The 14,145-nt window shown below is 39.6% G+C and overlaps 1 protein-coding gene across 1 annotated transcript in view; it reads left to right on the top strand.

Annotated features, from left to right (window-relative positions):
- The first annotated feature begins 513 nt into the window (after positions 1-513).
- The window catches only part of LOC121898567 (interleukin-1 receptor accessory protein-like), a 39,946-nt gene continuing 26,314 nt past the window's right edge, over positions 514-14,145 (top strand). The window contains exons 1-3 of the mRNA XM_042413757.1: positions 514-981; positions 3,303-4,085; positions 9,372-9,454. Coding sequence (XP_042269691.1) covers positions 4,084-4,085; positions 9,372-9,454 — 85 coding nt within the window. The 5' untranslated portion in view covers positions 514-981; positions 3,303-4,083. The remainder of the gene's footprint in view (positions 982-3,302; positions 4,086-9,371; positions 9,455-14,145) is intronic.

Genomic DNA, 14,145 nt, shown 5'->3' with positions numbered 1-14,145 from the left:
GGAGTAACGTTTCTGATGCAAGTCAAACCTTTTAGACTTATATCACACAGGATGCTCAACGGCTGGAGGAGAACCGCTCCGACAGCAGCATCACCTGTACGGAGCTACTTTTGTGTCTTTATTATGCAATCAAACAGAATAAGTTTGCAATCAAAAAATTATTGCAAGTAAAATAAATTTGTGATCAAAATGCAAAAAAAAAAACGTTTGTTTGTGAATCCAGAAGTTTTTGTTTGTTGTTGATCTGAACTTTGTGGGCGGGACCTGCGTCTCTATTGGCAACATCCATGTCAGTAAACAAGAGAGGCACAGCTACGTTTACACATAACGTCTGTCTCAGTAACAGCAAGAATGTTAGGTTTGAACTGGTGCACGTAGATTACTTTTGTTTAACGATCTGTGATGTTGTAACGGGTAACGAGCAAGTGGCTAGCTAATTGAGCTAAGCTAGCAGCTACGGGCTGACAAAATAATATCGATTTTTTTTTAACCCTTTACAACGTCACAGATCGTTAAACAAAAGCAATGCATGATTAAACAAACACAAACAAAAACAAACAGTCACCTCGGACACTGACGACCGGTAGAGAACCTGACACCAAAGGAGAAGCTGCAGTTTAGACATCCTTAAAGTTTAACCTCAAACGTAAAAAAGAAGAAGTTCCCCACAATGTGTTGTAAGTGACATTGAAAGAAATGTCACTGTTTTGTGCAAAGTCATATAACATCAGCACGTAGCTGGTGGATGTCCTGGTGGAAGACCATATATGGGTGAAGATGTGTTGATATAAAAAGAAAAGCAAAGAGAGACGGACAGACTCTCTTTGAGCTTCCTTCCTTTTTGGGTCGTCACTTTTTCCAGTTTGTCTTTTTGCATCTTTAACTTTTATATTTTACTTTTTGCATTTTGCAATACTCAGTTTTGAAAACCGGTTTGTATTTTTATACACGCTCATCTCTGAGGTCTTCTAGTATCTCCAGGTAAGAAGACGCCCCTCCTGGGATATGGCTGACATGAGATTTAAATGTATTTACATTACAAATTTATAATGAATTTTTGCTAAGGATAAACTCACAATGTTTATGTATGAACAGAACTGTAAAGCTTTAGATTTGATGATTGAGATCAACCTGCTGCACATGTGATAGAGATATAACTTCAGCACAGAATCAGGTTGAAAGGTTTATTATAGGTGTTTAATTGGCTAAACTGTTAGAGTCAGTGCATCAAAGCCGCCCTATAAAACCCGGTGAGTGCCCTCGACCGTCAGAGTGGGCCTCCTCCGGTGGTGACCTGTTAGAAGACCATCACCTATTTGCACTGATACACTTGGTTGCGACCCGGCTGTCAGGCATTCCTGACTAAACAGGCCCGTTTAGAGCGGTTCAACGACAGCTGGTGATTATAGACGCCAGGCTGAACTCTGGTTCCCTAAACAAGGAAGACAACCGTCTGCTGGTTCCTCATCCACACCGGCAGAGGTATCAGTTATCTGCAGACACATATGTACTATTACTGCAATACTTTAACTACATCAAGCTCATAATACTTATGTACTTTTACTGTAGTAGGATTTTTCATGCAGGACTTTTACCTGTAATGGAGTATTTTTACATTGCTGTAGTGGTACTTTTACTGCTGTAAAGGATTTGAATACTTCTTCCACCACTGCTTAGAACTATCACAGACATCTTGGACTTATGAAGCCCACTGGGAGCTCTGGTCTGCAGAGATAACCCTCTCAGGATCAGGAGACAGTGGAGTCATCTTGCAAACACAAGACATGCAGCAGCGTGGGACATAATAGGAAGACTTTTACTGTGAACACTGGTTTGAGGGTCAGAAAGGTCACTGGTCAAATAATAGATTAATATAATATCCTGTTTTATTTTGAAATGAACCTGTTGGCAGACTCAACGTTTCCTGCAGCTGACAAACTGTGAACGTTGAGACTTTTTGAGAGAAGAAGTTGACCTGAACACAGCTCAGCTGTTTGATGAAGTCAGCTGTGTCCACATATTTTTGGCCATATAGTGTGTATAAAAGGTGTTTAACTTCTGTCATGATAAATATAGACATATATATATATATATATATATATATATATATATATATATGGTTACTAGAAAGACTGAATAGGACTGAAAATAGAAACAGGTGCAGTACATGACATCAGCCACCAGGTGAATCTGATGTGTCCTTCACCTGTAATTACACAATGACGTCACAAGGGGGAGACATTTTATTAAGGATGGGGTGAGAGGAGCAACAGCTGTAAATGTAACTGAACACATCTGTGAGTAAATAATCCTGTAATTTGTGATCAGATTACAACTTTAGATCATTTATCTCCATCAGGCTGAAACAGCTGACTGATGTGTTTGTTTGTTTGTTTGTTTTTTTATAATAATCTTGAGATGTTTGTTTGTTATGATCTTGTTTAAGGTCAAGAAACTTCAGGAAGATAAAACTAAACACTTGAAGACTTTTAAAGTGTGTTTATATGAAATGAGACACAACATTAGTTTAACAGAACAAACAAGATGTGATGGAAGAAGCTGCTGGAAAAGAAGATGACAAAACATCTTATATCTCAAATATCCATAAGTTGGTTAACAATAACAAAAATACATACAGATACATAATAATCGTCTAATAGTACATTTACATACAGATACACACCGATATACTGTATAATATATGTGAGGAAAGACAAAAAGAAAGAGGATGTTTTAATAAGAGATCAGACAGAAACGAGAGAAATAATATAATAATATATTTATTTATTATTTAAATAATATATTTATGATAAAAACTAAAGTATTGAATCATTTAATACAAGTGGTTTAGTATATTATAAACATAATTTTTTTTCATTTTACTGTGATGGAAAAGCAAAAACGCAAATTCTTACATTTGAGGATGTGGAAACATTAAATATTTAAATGACCGAAACGATTACTCGATTATCAAAATAGTCATTGATTAATTTGCAGTTTTAAAATATATTATTGCATTATTTATCTATTTTTATTTCTTTATTATCTTGGGATTTAAACAAGTACACTTTGACTTGTGGAGTAAAAAGTACACGTGGAGTAGAAATATAAAGTAACATAAAATACTCAAATAAAGTAAAAGTACCTCAAAGCTGCAGCAGGTTACAGAGACAGAAGATGATTTTCTTTCATTTCAGAGTAAAACAAAAACTGATCGATCTGTGTGTGTGTGTGTGTGTGTGTGTGTGTGTGTGTGTGTGTGTGTGTGTGTATGTGTGACCTGTTGTTATCCTGGTGATCAGACTATTGGGAGGCCTCGTGCTGTTGGGAAATCACACTGATCGATGTCGCAACGGAGTCAGTGAGGAGGAGGACGAGGAGGAGGAGGAGCGTCAACCGGAATACGCTCAACTTACTTCCTACATACACACACACATACACACACACACACACACACACACACACACAAACAAACACGTACACACAAACAAACACACATACACACACACACACACACATACACACACACACACTAACACACACTAACACGTTTTATCTTATATTTTCATCGCTTTTTGCGCATTTGACGCAGTTTTAAACCGTGACGCGTCTCTGCGTCTTCCTCAGTGTCTGAACTTCAGTCCAGCTGTCAGCAGCTGTCTGACCGTCTCTTCTTCGTCTCTGTTTTGGTTTCCTGTAGCGTATAAATGCACCAATTCGATCAATTAATTAGTTGATTAGCACGTGACGTCAATCAGGTCTCGTTAGTTACTCCGCGGGCTCCTCGCGCAGCCCCCCCGGTGCGCCGCCGTAACTCCCGGAGATTAACAGCCGCGGTCGAGCCCTGACACGGGGCCGTTAATCACCAGAGACCCGCTGCTGCTGCGGTGGTAACTGGAGGGTGGGTGAGTGTGTGTGTGTGTGTCTGTGCTGACTCACACACACACACACACACACACACACACACACACACACACAGTAAAAACAAACACGGCTCCACCCCCGCCCGTCCTGCTCCACCGAGAGGGACTCGCATCCAGACCGGACAGACACCGAGCAGCAGAGCGTCCCGACCGGCTGTCAATGTAAGTGAAGCTCCGGCTGTTTTATTCTTTGTTTTCATGCTTTTCTCTTTGGACTCTGGTACTGTCACTGCTGCTGCTGTAGTCAGATTAACTTTTATATCTTATATTTATCGGTTCATTCACTAAAAGTCACCTTGAATGAGAGAATCAGCGGGATAACCGTAAACCTACAGCGTGTTTCCTCCGCACTGGACCCGGTTCACCGGTCAGCCTCCGGTCAGAGTCCTGCGGCCGGAATTTCATTTAAAAATCTTGCAATTTATTGTTCGCTCGATTATTATTAGTGTCACATGAACGGCAAGAACACAAATACAAGTTGTGTTTAGTCAGCTGAATGTGAGGTTCAGTTCGGTGAACATCCAGCTCACCAACCTGCGATTAATCCCTCAGAATTACAATGTTTGTTATTCTCTTAATCTCTAATTCAACGCGATGGACAGAAATGCAGCGAAAGAGTCTCTTAAAAGTTCATATTTCGATGCTCACTTGATTATTTATATGTCAAATTAACTATAAGACCGTAAAGATTTTAAAATATCTTGTAATTTGTAAAAAAAAGTTTTCAGATGATGAAGAGAATTTGACTTTTGTAAAAGTGAGTGAGGAGAGTTTTTCCGCCTGCAGAGTCTCTCATCGATCCGCTCTGATAATCAGATTATCCTGAAACAGATCAGATCTGGAGACTCTGCAGTGATCAGCAGGAACACAGCTGACACACTGCACTCCACCTTCACCATCATCATCATCATCATAGTCATCATCATCATCATCATCATCATCATCATAGTCATCAAATGTTTACGTTTCATTAAAACTTATGACACAAAAATAACTTCTTACATAAATCATTAAATGTCAAACGAAGAACTTTCTTCCAAATTCTACTAAAACAAACTGAAAGTTTTGTTTGTTTGTTTTTACATCAGGAGGAATCAGCAGACATGAAGAACATTTAACTAAAGAGTTTATTTATTTATTTGTTCACCCAAGTTGACAAAACCAACATACACACAACTTATAACAACAGTAATAATAATAATAATAATGTAAAACACATGAAATCCATCATATTAGAGACAATTAACAAAACACCTGAACTCAACATGTTTGTGTTTGTGACTGTTGATCATCTGAACATGTTCACATTTTATACACTGATCAATCAACGAATGATTAATAACAATAATGACAGTCCTGCTATGATGTAATAATACGATCCGTCCCTCAGTTTGATAAAACACAGAAACTAAAACTATTAAAGTCTTAAACTTCATCAGACTGCAGCACGTTTCTAAATGTTTCTGGTTCTTCGTGGGTTTGGGTTGATCGATCAGTTTCCTTTCTGTTCAACAGATCATTAAGTTTGATGTTGTCGTTGTTTGTTCTGCTCGTGTTTGTGCTCATGATGTTGTTTAATTCTTATTATTATTTTTATTATTCTCTGTTCTATTATAGTTTCTGTCCTGATGTAGATGTTAGTCTGTTTTCTGTAACACCTGAGTTTCTCCCCTCGGGATCAATAAAGGTGATCGTATCTTAACAACTAATCATTTCATTATCGATTCATCGTCTATGAGTTCATTTAGTGTCACATCTGAGAATCTGGAAACCAGAAGATGTTTTTGCTTGAAAAAGAAAACAGTTGCGGATTAATTTCCTGTCGCCGATCGATCGATCGATCAATCATTGCAGCTGTGATGAACTGACTCCAGATGTGAATCCAGACGTAGTCCTCCTGCTGTTATTGATCCGTCTGTCAGGTTTCTCCTGCAGCTCTTCAGCTGATTGATTCTGGTTTACAGTCTGTTGCTTGTTGAATGAAAGTTCAACTTCCTGTTCGTCTCTTTTCCAGAAAAAACAGCAGAAACCTTCTAAACTCATCAATCGGACGTGTCTCTTGTTTCTCTCGGAGGATTTCAGGAGTTGCTTAGCGACCGGACTTCAGTCGGCGTTTACCTCTAATAGATGGAAACAGTCGTGCTGTCGTGTCTTTTCAGTAATTGAAATAACTTCACTCTCTGTAAGTTTATTACAGGTCACGTTGTAATAAAACCTGTCAGACTGTCAGATCAACGTCTCTGAAGTCACACTGACTTCTTTTTCGTTTCATCTCCGTCGTTTTAGTTTTTATGTGTGTTTTCCTTTTCTTGTCGCTTGTGAAACGTCTCACCGACCCAGTGTGTCCTGCATCACTTCATGTCGTGTTCTGATTGGTTGGTTCGGACACATTGTGAGAGTTTTGTCTCAATCTGTCGTCGGTGGTAGTGAGAGCTGTGACGCCGTTTTGACACCACATTTCATCTCACCATCGTCAACTTTTTGTCTCTGTCTGAACAAACACGGTCAAGACGTCTTCACACACACCGGCGTTGCCTTTATTAGGACATGTCAGCGCTACATGTGAAAATAATGTTTATTTATACACTTAAGAGTGTCGATGACCACAGCAGATGTTCCTCAGAAGAGAGGAAACCGCAGAGTAACTGAGAATGATCAACTACACTTAAGATATAACACACGCTTAGATAAGATCAGACTAGTGTGTGTGTGTGTGTGTGTACGTGTGTGTGTGTGTGTGTGTGTGTGTGTGTGTGTGTGTGTGTGTGTGTGTGTGTGTGTGTGATGCATGGTGTTATTGAGGCAGCTGTGCTCCTGTATGTCCCTCCAGGGATCCACTAGCTCTAGCCTGATCGTCCACTGTGACACATCGTCTCTCCGTCTGTCTGCTGCTGCCTCTCTCTTCATCTTCCTCTTCCACCTTTTCATCGTCCCCTCACTCCCTCACCTCGGCCTCCGTCTCTCTCTCTGTGGAGACACTGTGAGACTAACAGCTGAAACTGTTTAGATATTTCAGAACAAAAGTCAAGTCAGTGTTTTCATCTCTCATGAAGCTGTTATCATACATAACATATCAGGTACGGTATTAACTTACTGCTTGAGAGCTAAACTACAGGTCTTAACTCGTCCTGTTCTCACCTCACACTGCAGTTTGTCGCTTTCCTCCAACTATCTACATGGCTGTAAGCGACTTCATCCTCTGTTCTACACTGTCTCCTCTGCTTCATCTCAGCTCTGTTAACATCAAACTGCTCTGAAATGAGCATCAGATTGATGAGGTTTATATTACTGATCCTGTTTTTGACACACTTGTAATTAGTGTGATCATAGTGATCTTAACGACTCGCTTCAGCATCACAAACTCTGCGCGAGCCTCCTCTGCACTCACAGCACATGAGAAGTGTGTTTGCAGGTTTTCTAGTTTCTCTAGAGAGAGAAACTCTCAGGACTGTTTTGCCACGATGACTTTTCTCAGTTCCAAAATAGTGAACAATGAGTGAATATCCATTGTGTCTCATGTATCGAGGATCCTACGTACCTGCTCTTCATGTCATCAGAGGTTTTTGAGTCGCCTTTAAACTTGTTACCATGACGAGAGCTGAAGAGCTCCTCCTCCTCTGCAGGGTCAGCGTGGTCTATTGTTCCTCTCAGGGCCTCTTTGGTAACTTTAACCACTGGTTGGACAGGTTGTGGAAGAGTCCAGATCTTCTCTTAAGAGAAAGACAACATGCATAAGTACGTCCTTCATCATTTGACAGAGAGCCAGTAGATGTTTAGCTTCAGTTGGGGCTCATCCAGCTGTTTCTGTTTATGCTAGCAAGAGATGCTGCAACAGCAGAAGAGGTTCGTAGGCGCCTCAGACCGTCCTGCTTTCTGCACCAGTGCAAACGTTGGCTGAACATTATTAGACATCACTGTAAACGTGCAGGAATTTCCCGCCTTGTTGGTGTCAGATTTGCAAGAATCAATGAAACTATGCTCAATACCCACAATCCTTCAGTGTCATAAACGTGCAGAAAACATATCAGGCTGATGTGTCGAGTAGTCTGAGAGATTCACTGCAGACAGATACACATCACATAAAACACAACTGCATTACAAAGAGAACAAATCATTAACAGAGAGGGAAAAAAACAAGTTTGATCATCAGGATGATTATTAAAGGCTGAAATAAAGAGCAGCAAACTGTTCCACACCTCCAGATGAACAAGCAGTGATTAGTCAGCAGATCTGAGGAGGAGTTCAGAAAGATAAACTGGAGCCAGTACGCCCAGTGCTTTTTATTATCTGCTAACCAGTGAAGAGAAACCAGTACGGGAGGGATCCGATCTCTCTGCTCGGCGCCAGCGAGGCGTCAACAGTCGATAAAAACATCTTCTCTCGTCTCCGAATCCTGAACAGACAGAAAGGATTTTAGATTGAAGAAGATGCTGACAGCAGTTTATTTATTTATCAAATGTTAAATCAGACGTAACCTGCAGTCTTTACTGTGGTTTTACTAAAGTCCTCAGTTTTATCCTGGTTTAGTTGAGTTCAGTACCTACTGGGAAGCCTCCCAGCATGCACTGGGGCAGTAGTGGATATAAGTCTGTTATTTTGTTCTGCATTTCACAATGTTTCTACTGTTTCATCACTTTCATCACACAAAATGAAAGCACTTAAAAACTCGAGAAAGTTTAATTGCATAAACAACTTTTTTTTTAAACATTTTATAGACAAAATGATTAATGCAGAAAAGAATGAAAACAATAGTTAGTAGTTAGTTTCAGCCTGTGAAACATTTTAAACTGGCACAAGTTTATCTTTTAAAATGTGAGTTCAATCAACAACAGTTTAAACTGTCACTTCTCCTCTCTGACTTTCACATCTGAGTCGATGTTGAGCAGATAAATGAAGTGAATTCATTAGAGGTGAAGGTCATTATCATCCATCCATCTCGTCTCGTCTCCCGTAACGAGCCGATTAATCCCGCCTCCTCTGATTTAACTGCTGCTGCTGCTGCTGCTGCAGGGAGGGGGCGAGAGACCTTGATACACACAGACAGGAGAGAGAGAGAGAGAGAGACCTTCTACCAGGAGATGAGCTTCACTTTCTCATTTAATGCATTTATTCAACACACACACGTCAGATTTACACTGAAACTCTCATCTGTGCAGAAACTATAGACAGTTTTGTAAAGATACATTTCCAATAAAGTTTATTCAAAGCAAATGACAAAAAGAGAGAAAGGCAGAGTTACAATGAACAGAGAAGAAGAAGACAAGGAAAACATGGAGCATGTAATAATGATAATAATAATGATAATAATGATGATAATAATAATAATAATAATACCACAACCGATCTGACAGGAAGTGGTCAGATTTTCTTGTTCTGATGTGATAAAAGATGAATGAACGGCACATTAACAGTCTCTCTCTCTCTCTCTCTCTCTCTCTCTCTCCGCAGGGCGTCCTTCATCTCCACCTTCTTCCTCCTTGTCGTGGTCGCCACGGCAACGCCGGCTGTCAGTCAGTCCAGTGACCCGTCAGGTAGGTGACAGACGTGTGAGATGTGATCGGTGCTCGTTGGCGGTTTCTATTTTCCACCAGCGCTGAAACATTTGACAGTGTTTTCAGGTCACGTTAAACATGTTCGCTGTGTTTTTGGATTGTTTTTAAAAAGTTAAATGTCCACACTGAATTATCAAAACTGTAGAAATGCACAAATATATAACCAGAGAAGAAAATCTGTGTAAAACGTCGTCAGAGTTGCAAAGATCCTTCAGTGAAAAGGATTCATTTCTCAGGTAGAAAGAGAATGAAAACTGTAAAATATGATCCTGCAGCTTTTTTATTTAATGCGCTCCACGTTGTAAAAAGCTCTCAGCTCTATTTTCCCTCCGAATCTTTCTTGTTCATATGTTGCAACTCTGCAGAAGTGGGGTTAATTAAAAACAGAAAGGCTCGCCCCCGCGGGAGGAGGAACGGATGCTCCCAGAGAGAAGAGGGTCATTTGTAACACTGTCTGAGTGTTGGAGGGCAGGAGGGGGGGGGGGGGGGGGGGGGGGGGGGGGGGGGCAGACAGTGGGGGGGGGGGGGGTCACTGTGCAGGAGGATGGATGGTGGAGGAGGGAGAGAGAGATGGAGTTGATGGGATTTGAGTGAATGAAATGAGATGAAACTTGAATTAATTATTCGGGGGGGAAACTGATTACATCAGCAAACTGCTTCAATTTATACAAACATGTGTAACGTTCCATAAACCTTACAGTAAAATGACATCATGCACATTAAAATAGCTTTTCTGGGTTCTGAGAAAAGTTTTGCAAATTAAAAAAATGCAAATCTTTGTTTTGCAGTCAAACTGAGACAAACTGACACGATCCTGCATCCAAAGAGTCGATTACAGGACAGAACGTGCTCATTATAACATGTAGATCATGTTTATTGAACCTTCACGTCTCCGTTCGACGGCGGCAAGACGGCCTCCGTTCAACTCGTGGTTTTCTGCAGAAAAATGTTGCGCAACAGTTAAGATGAACTCTGCTGTTTTTTTCCACCTTAGTGAGTGTTTCCAGATGTTCTTTGTGTAAAAAGTTATTTAAAGCTACTGATGATGATGATGATGATGATGATAATGATGATGATAATGATGTCACTAGAGTCAGCGTCTGTTGGGGCTGAAGACGTCAAGTAGGAAAAGTTTTAAAAAAAAGAAATCTAGGGGCGTGAAGTTAGAAAGATGCTCTGCTGGAGGCTAGCAGCTCCAGGCTACATTAGCTGCTACTAGCATAACATACCACAATCTCCAGGTGCATCGTGGGTAATGTAGGCGCCAGGTTTTGATTGGGAAGAAGAACATGAGGAATAAAAAAAGATGATGTTTCAGGAGTCTTTGAAGAAGAGAAGACGGTTTAATGTCACAGTTGACCAACAAATGCAGAGAAGAAGAATCTCTGTGTCCAGAAATGACGTTTAAATACGACTGAAACATAACGTCGGCTGGATTTCATTACATGCTGCATTACTATCAAGATAACGAGGAAATGTTGATTAACGAATCTGGAAAGTTGCTACGTGTGTCTTTTCTTTTCCACCAACTGTTAAACAATGAATAATATTTAAATATAATTTAGGAGATTTGAAGAAGACATTCATGTAAATAATGTAAAAATTCATTCAGCACGTTTGTTAGACCTCAAGGACACACATGATGATATTTATAATATTAGCTGTACGTGTATAAATTGGATCTTTTATATTCTATTTGGTTTGTTCCCTTTTTCTTTGTCAATAATAATAATTCTTGTTCTTACATCTCTGTGAGGCTGCAACTAACAGACATTTTCCTCATTAATCAACAAATTGTTTATTATGTTAAATATTGAGTCCAAACAGTCCGAAACCCAAAAATATTCAGTTTACAAAGAGAGAAAAGCAGAGAATGTTTGACAGACTTTATTTATTATTATTATAATATATTCAGCACTTTTCAAAACACGTTACAAAATGCTTCACATTAGCATGATACATACAAAACATATGAGATTAATGTTTACAGAATAGAAAATAAATCAACTAAAACAAAACAGAAACATCAGGGAATAAAATCTTCTTCTTCTTCTATGACTGTGAGTCGTGCAGGTAGAGATGATTTATTTATTATCAGGGTTAGTTTCAGTACTTACAAGCACAACATGGTGAAATACAGCAGACTGTACGCGGAGCAGCCGAGATTAAAACCGAGACCTGCACACGAGACTTACAGCAGCATGTCACAGATGGATGGATAGTGTGTGTGTGTGTGTGTGTGTGTGTGTGTAGTGGAGGTAGAGAGGAGGGAGGGATGAGGTTGAAGGTATTAGTGTAGATGGATGGAAGGAAAGTGAGCGAGGAGGAGAAGGAGGTGGATGGATGTTGGAGAGGATTTTAATAGAAAGACTAATACTTCAGCAGGGAAAACCTGACAGGTCAATTACCAACACACACACACACACACACACACAAACACACACACACACACACACACACACTGTACATGAGGTGTAGAGAGCCCCCATTAATCCAGCGTTCAGGATCCCGAGAACCTGCAGGACTGAAACTATCCTGCACTCTGGGGTCTCAAACTGAGGCTCCCGACCCAAAACTGGCCGTTGTTTTATCAGCAGAGTCCAGTTATTCTGCAGCTGCTGCTACAAAGAAACCAGTGAATTCCACAACTTTCACTTTATAGTTATAATAATAATAATAATAATAATAATAATAATAATATTGTTTATTTATATAGAAATGATTAAAGCAGGGATTACAAAGTGCTTTCTAAGGACAAAATGAAAAAAAATCCAAAATTGAAGGTACAGTATGAGGTAAAAATACATTTTCAGAAGCAAAGTAATAATGATATTAATAAAAACTAAATTTAATAACATTTAAAAGAGATTAATCAAAAGCCTTTTTGTTAGAAATGTGTTATTTAGAAGAAGATAGTGATTCCATCAGTCTGAGTTCATCAGACAGGTTGTTCCACAGTCGAGGTTAGTGGAATAGTGTGACACGAGACCTACCCACAAGTTCCTGTGTGAGGATATGAGTAATTCAGTGACATACTCTGTAGGCAGTGGAGTTTTTATATGTAAAAAACTGGCAGGTCACCAACTACTTCAATAGATAGGCTCCATTCCAGGAAAACTACAGTACTTACTCTTGTTACTGATGTGTTTTTTTTTTTTTTTAACATGTTATGGGTCCATTCATGGCTCCACGAAACACGTTTAACGACAAAGTGGCTTCTAGCAGGTCTCGTTCACATATACAGAGGAAGAGAGAGTGAGAGTGAGTGACTCAGAGAGAGAGAGCGAGAGAGAGAGAGAAATTACACAAGTTACACTGTCACAAGCCTAAATTATACAACAGGTAGTTTCCACCAAGCAATCTGATTGGTCAACTACACATTTAATACGTACTCAATCATAAAAATATTACTCCATCATTCCTCAGAACTGAAGACCGTGACGTCGTGCTAACAGCAACAATCACTTCCGGGTAGATGACTGGTGGTTGATTTGAAGAGAACTTGGCAAACTCGTTTTTCTCTGTTGTCATTTTCAGCCGTAACTGTAAAGTTTAAAGATGTATAGTTACACACGGTGGTCCAACCTATCTGACGTTTCTGCTGGCTTTATTTTATGTACTGTGTTGCTTTGTTAGCGTCCTTGTTTTGTTTTGTTTTGTGGGGATCTGCGGTGAAAACCCAGAGCAGAGTTTTGAGTTGTCTTTCTTTTATGATTATGAAACTGGATTGAACTGAACTGATTAGGGGGTTGTGGAGGAAAACAAAGAGGTTTTGTTGGTGCCTGAAGGGATGCCAGTGGTCCTACTGGGAGTTCCAGTTCTTAAAAGGGGTTGTTTTTGTGCTTTAGGGATCTTTAAAGTGAGGTTGTCTGGTGTCCTAGAGGTTTCAGGGGGTGTCGGGCTTCTTTAAAGGGGTTCAAAGAGTGTCAAGAGTTAGTTCTTGTTATTGTGGACATGGTGTTGGTGGTCTTTAAGATGGTTCCAGTGGTTCTCTGATCACTATTAGACACTTCTACTAAATCACCAGTCTGATGAGCTGATGGTCTGAGGTCTAATTTAAGTGTATTAGAGAGTCTGTGGTGTTGAGACTCATTAGTCATCACTGTTATTATCATGTATTGAACAGTCATCGTCTTTTATCCTCCATATAATTAACTCATCCATTATAAACGAGTCTTCTGAAGACCTGAAGGACTGTGTGTGTGTGTGTGCTTCGATTGATTGATTGGCTAAAGACTGAATACTTGACTCAGTGCTTAAACCTTTTGTCAATAAAAACAATTAGCAGAGGATAAGTCCTCACTAATTTTGACGATCAATTAGTCGTTTCAGTCTTATTTTCCAGCAAAAAACTCAAACGTGTTGGTTGGAGCTTCTCTTATATGAGGGTTTGCAGTTGAGAAATGTTTCAACATCAGTTTGCATGTGAAATGGCTCTAAATACCACAATACCCATGAGCCATTGCTGTGCAGAAGACTCCATCCAGAGATGTAAAATCAACAAACACAAAAACACAGCTGCTGTAACCATTTTTGAGTTTATCCAGTGTGTTTATCCAGTTTTTTGGATTTTATTTTAGTTTTTGAACAGCAATGCTCTCTGGGACTTAAAGTTTTGGTGATAACTAACAAATCCTCCAAACTAAACCAATTATGTGGTTTGTCATTGT

The sequence above is a fragment of the Thunnus maccoyii genome, chromosome 6 (genome assembly GCF_910596095.1).
Source record: "Thunnus maccoyii chromosome 6, fThuMac1.1, whole genome shotgun sequence".
In the NCBI taxonomy this organism is placed as follows: domain Eukaryota; kingdom Metazoa; phylum Chordata; class Actinopteri; order Scombriformes; family Scombridae; genus Thunnus; species Thunnus maccoyii.
The sequence above is the reverse complement of the archived record's forward strand: the minus strand, read 5'-3'. Positions and strand labels throughout refer to the sequence as shown.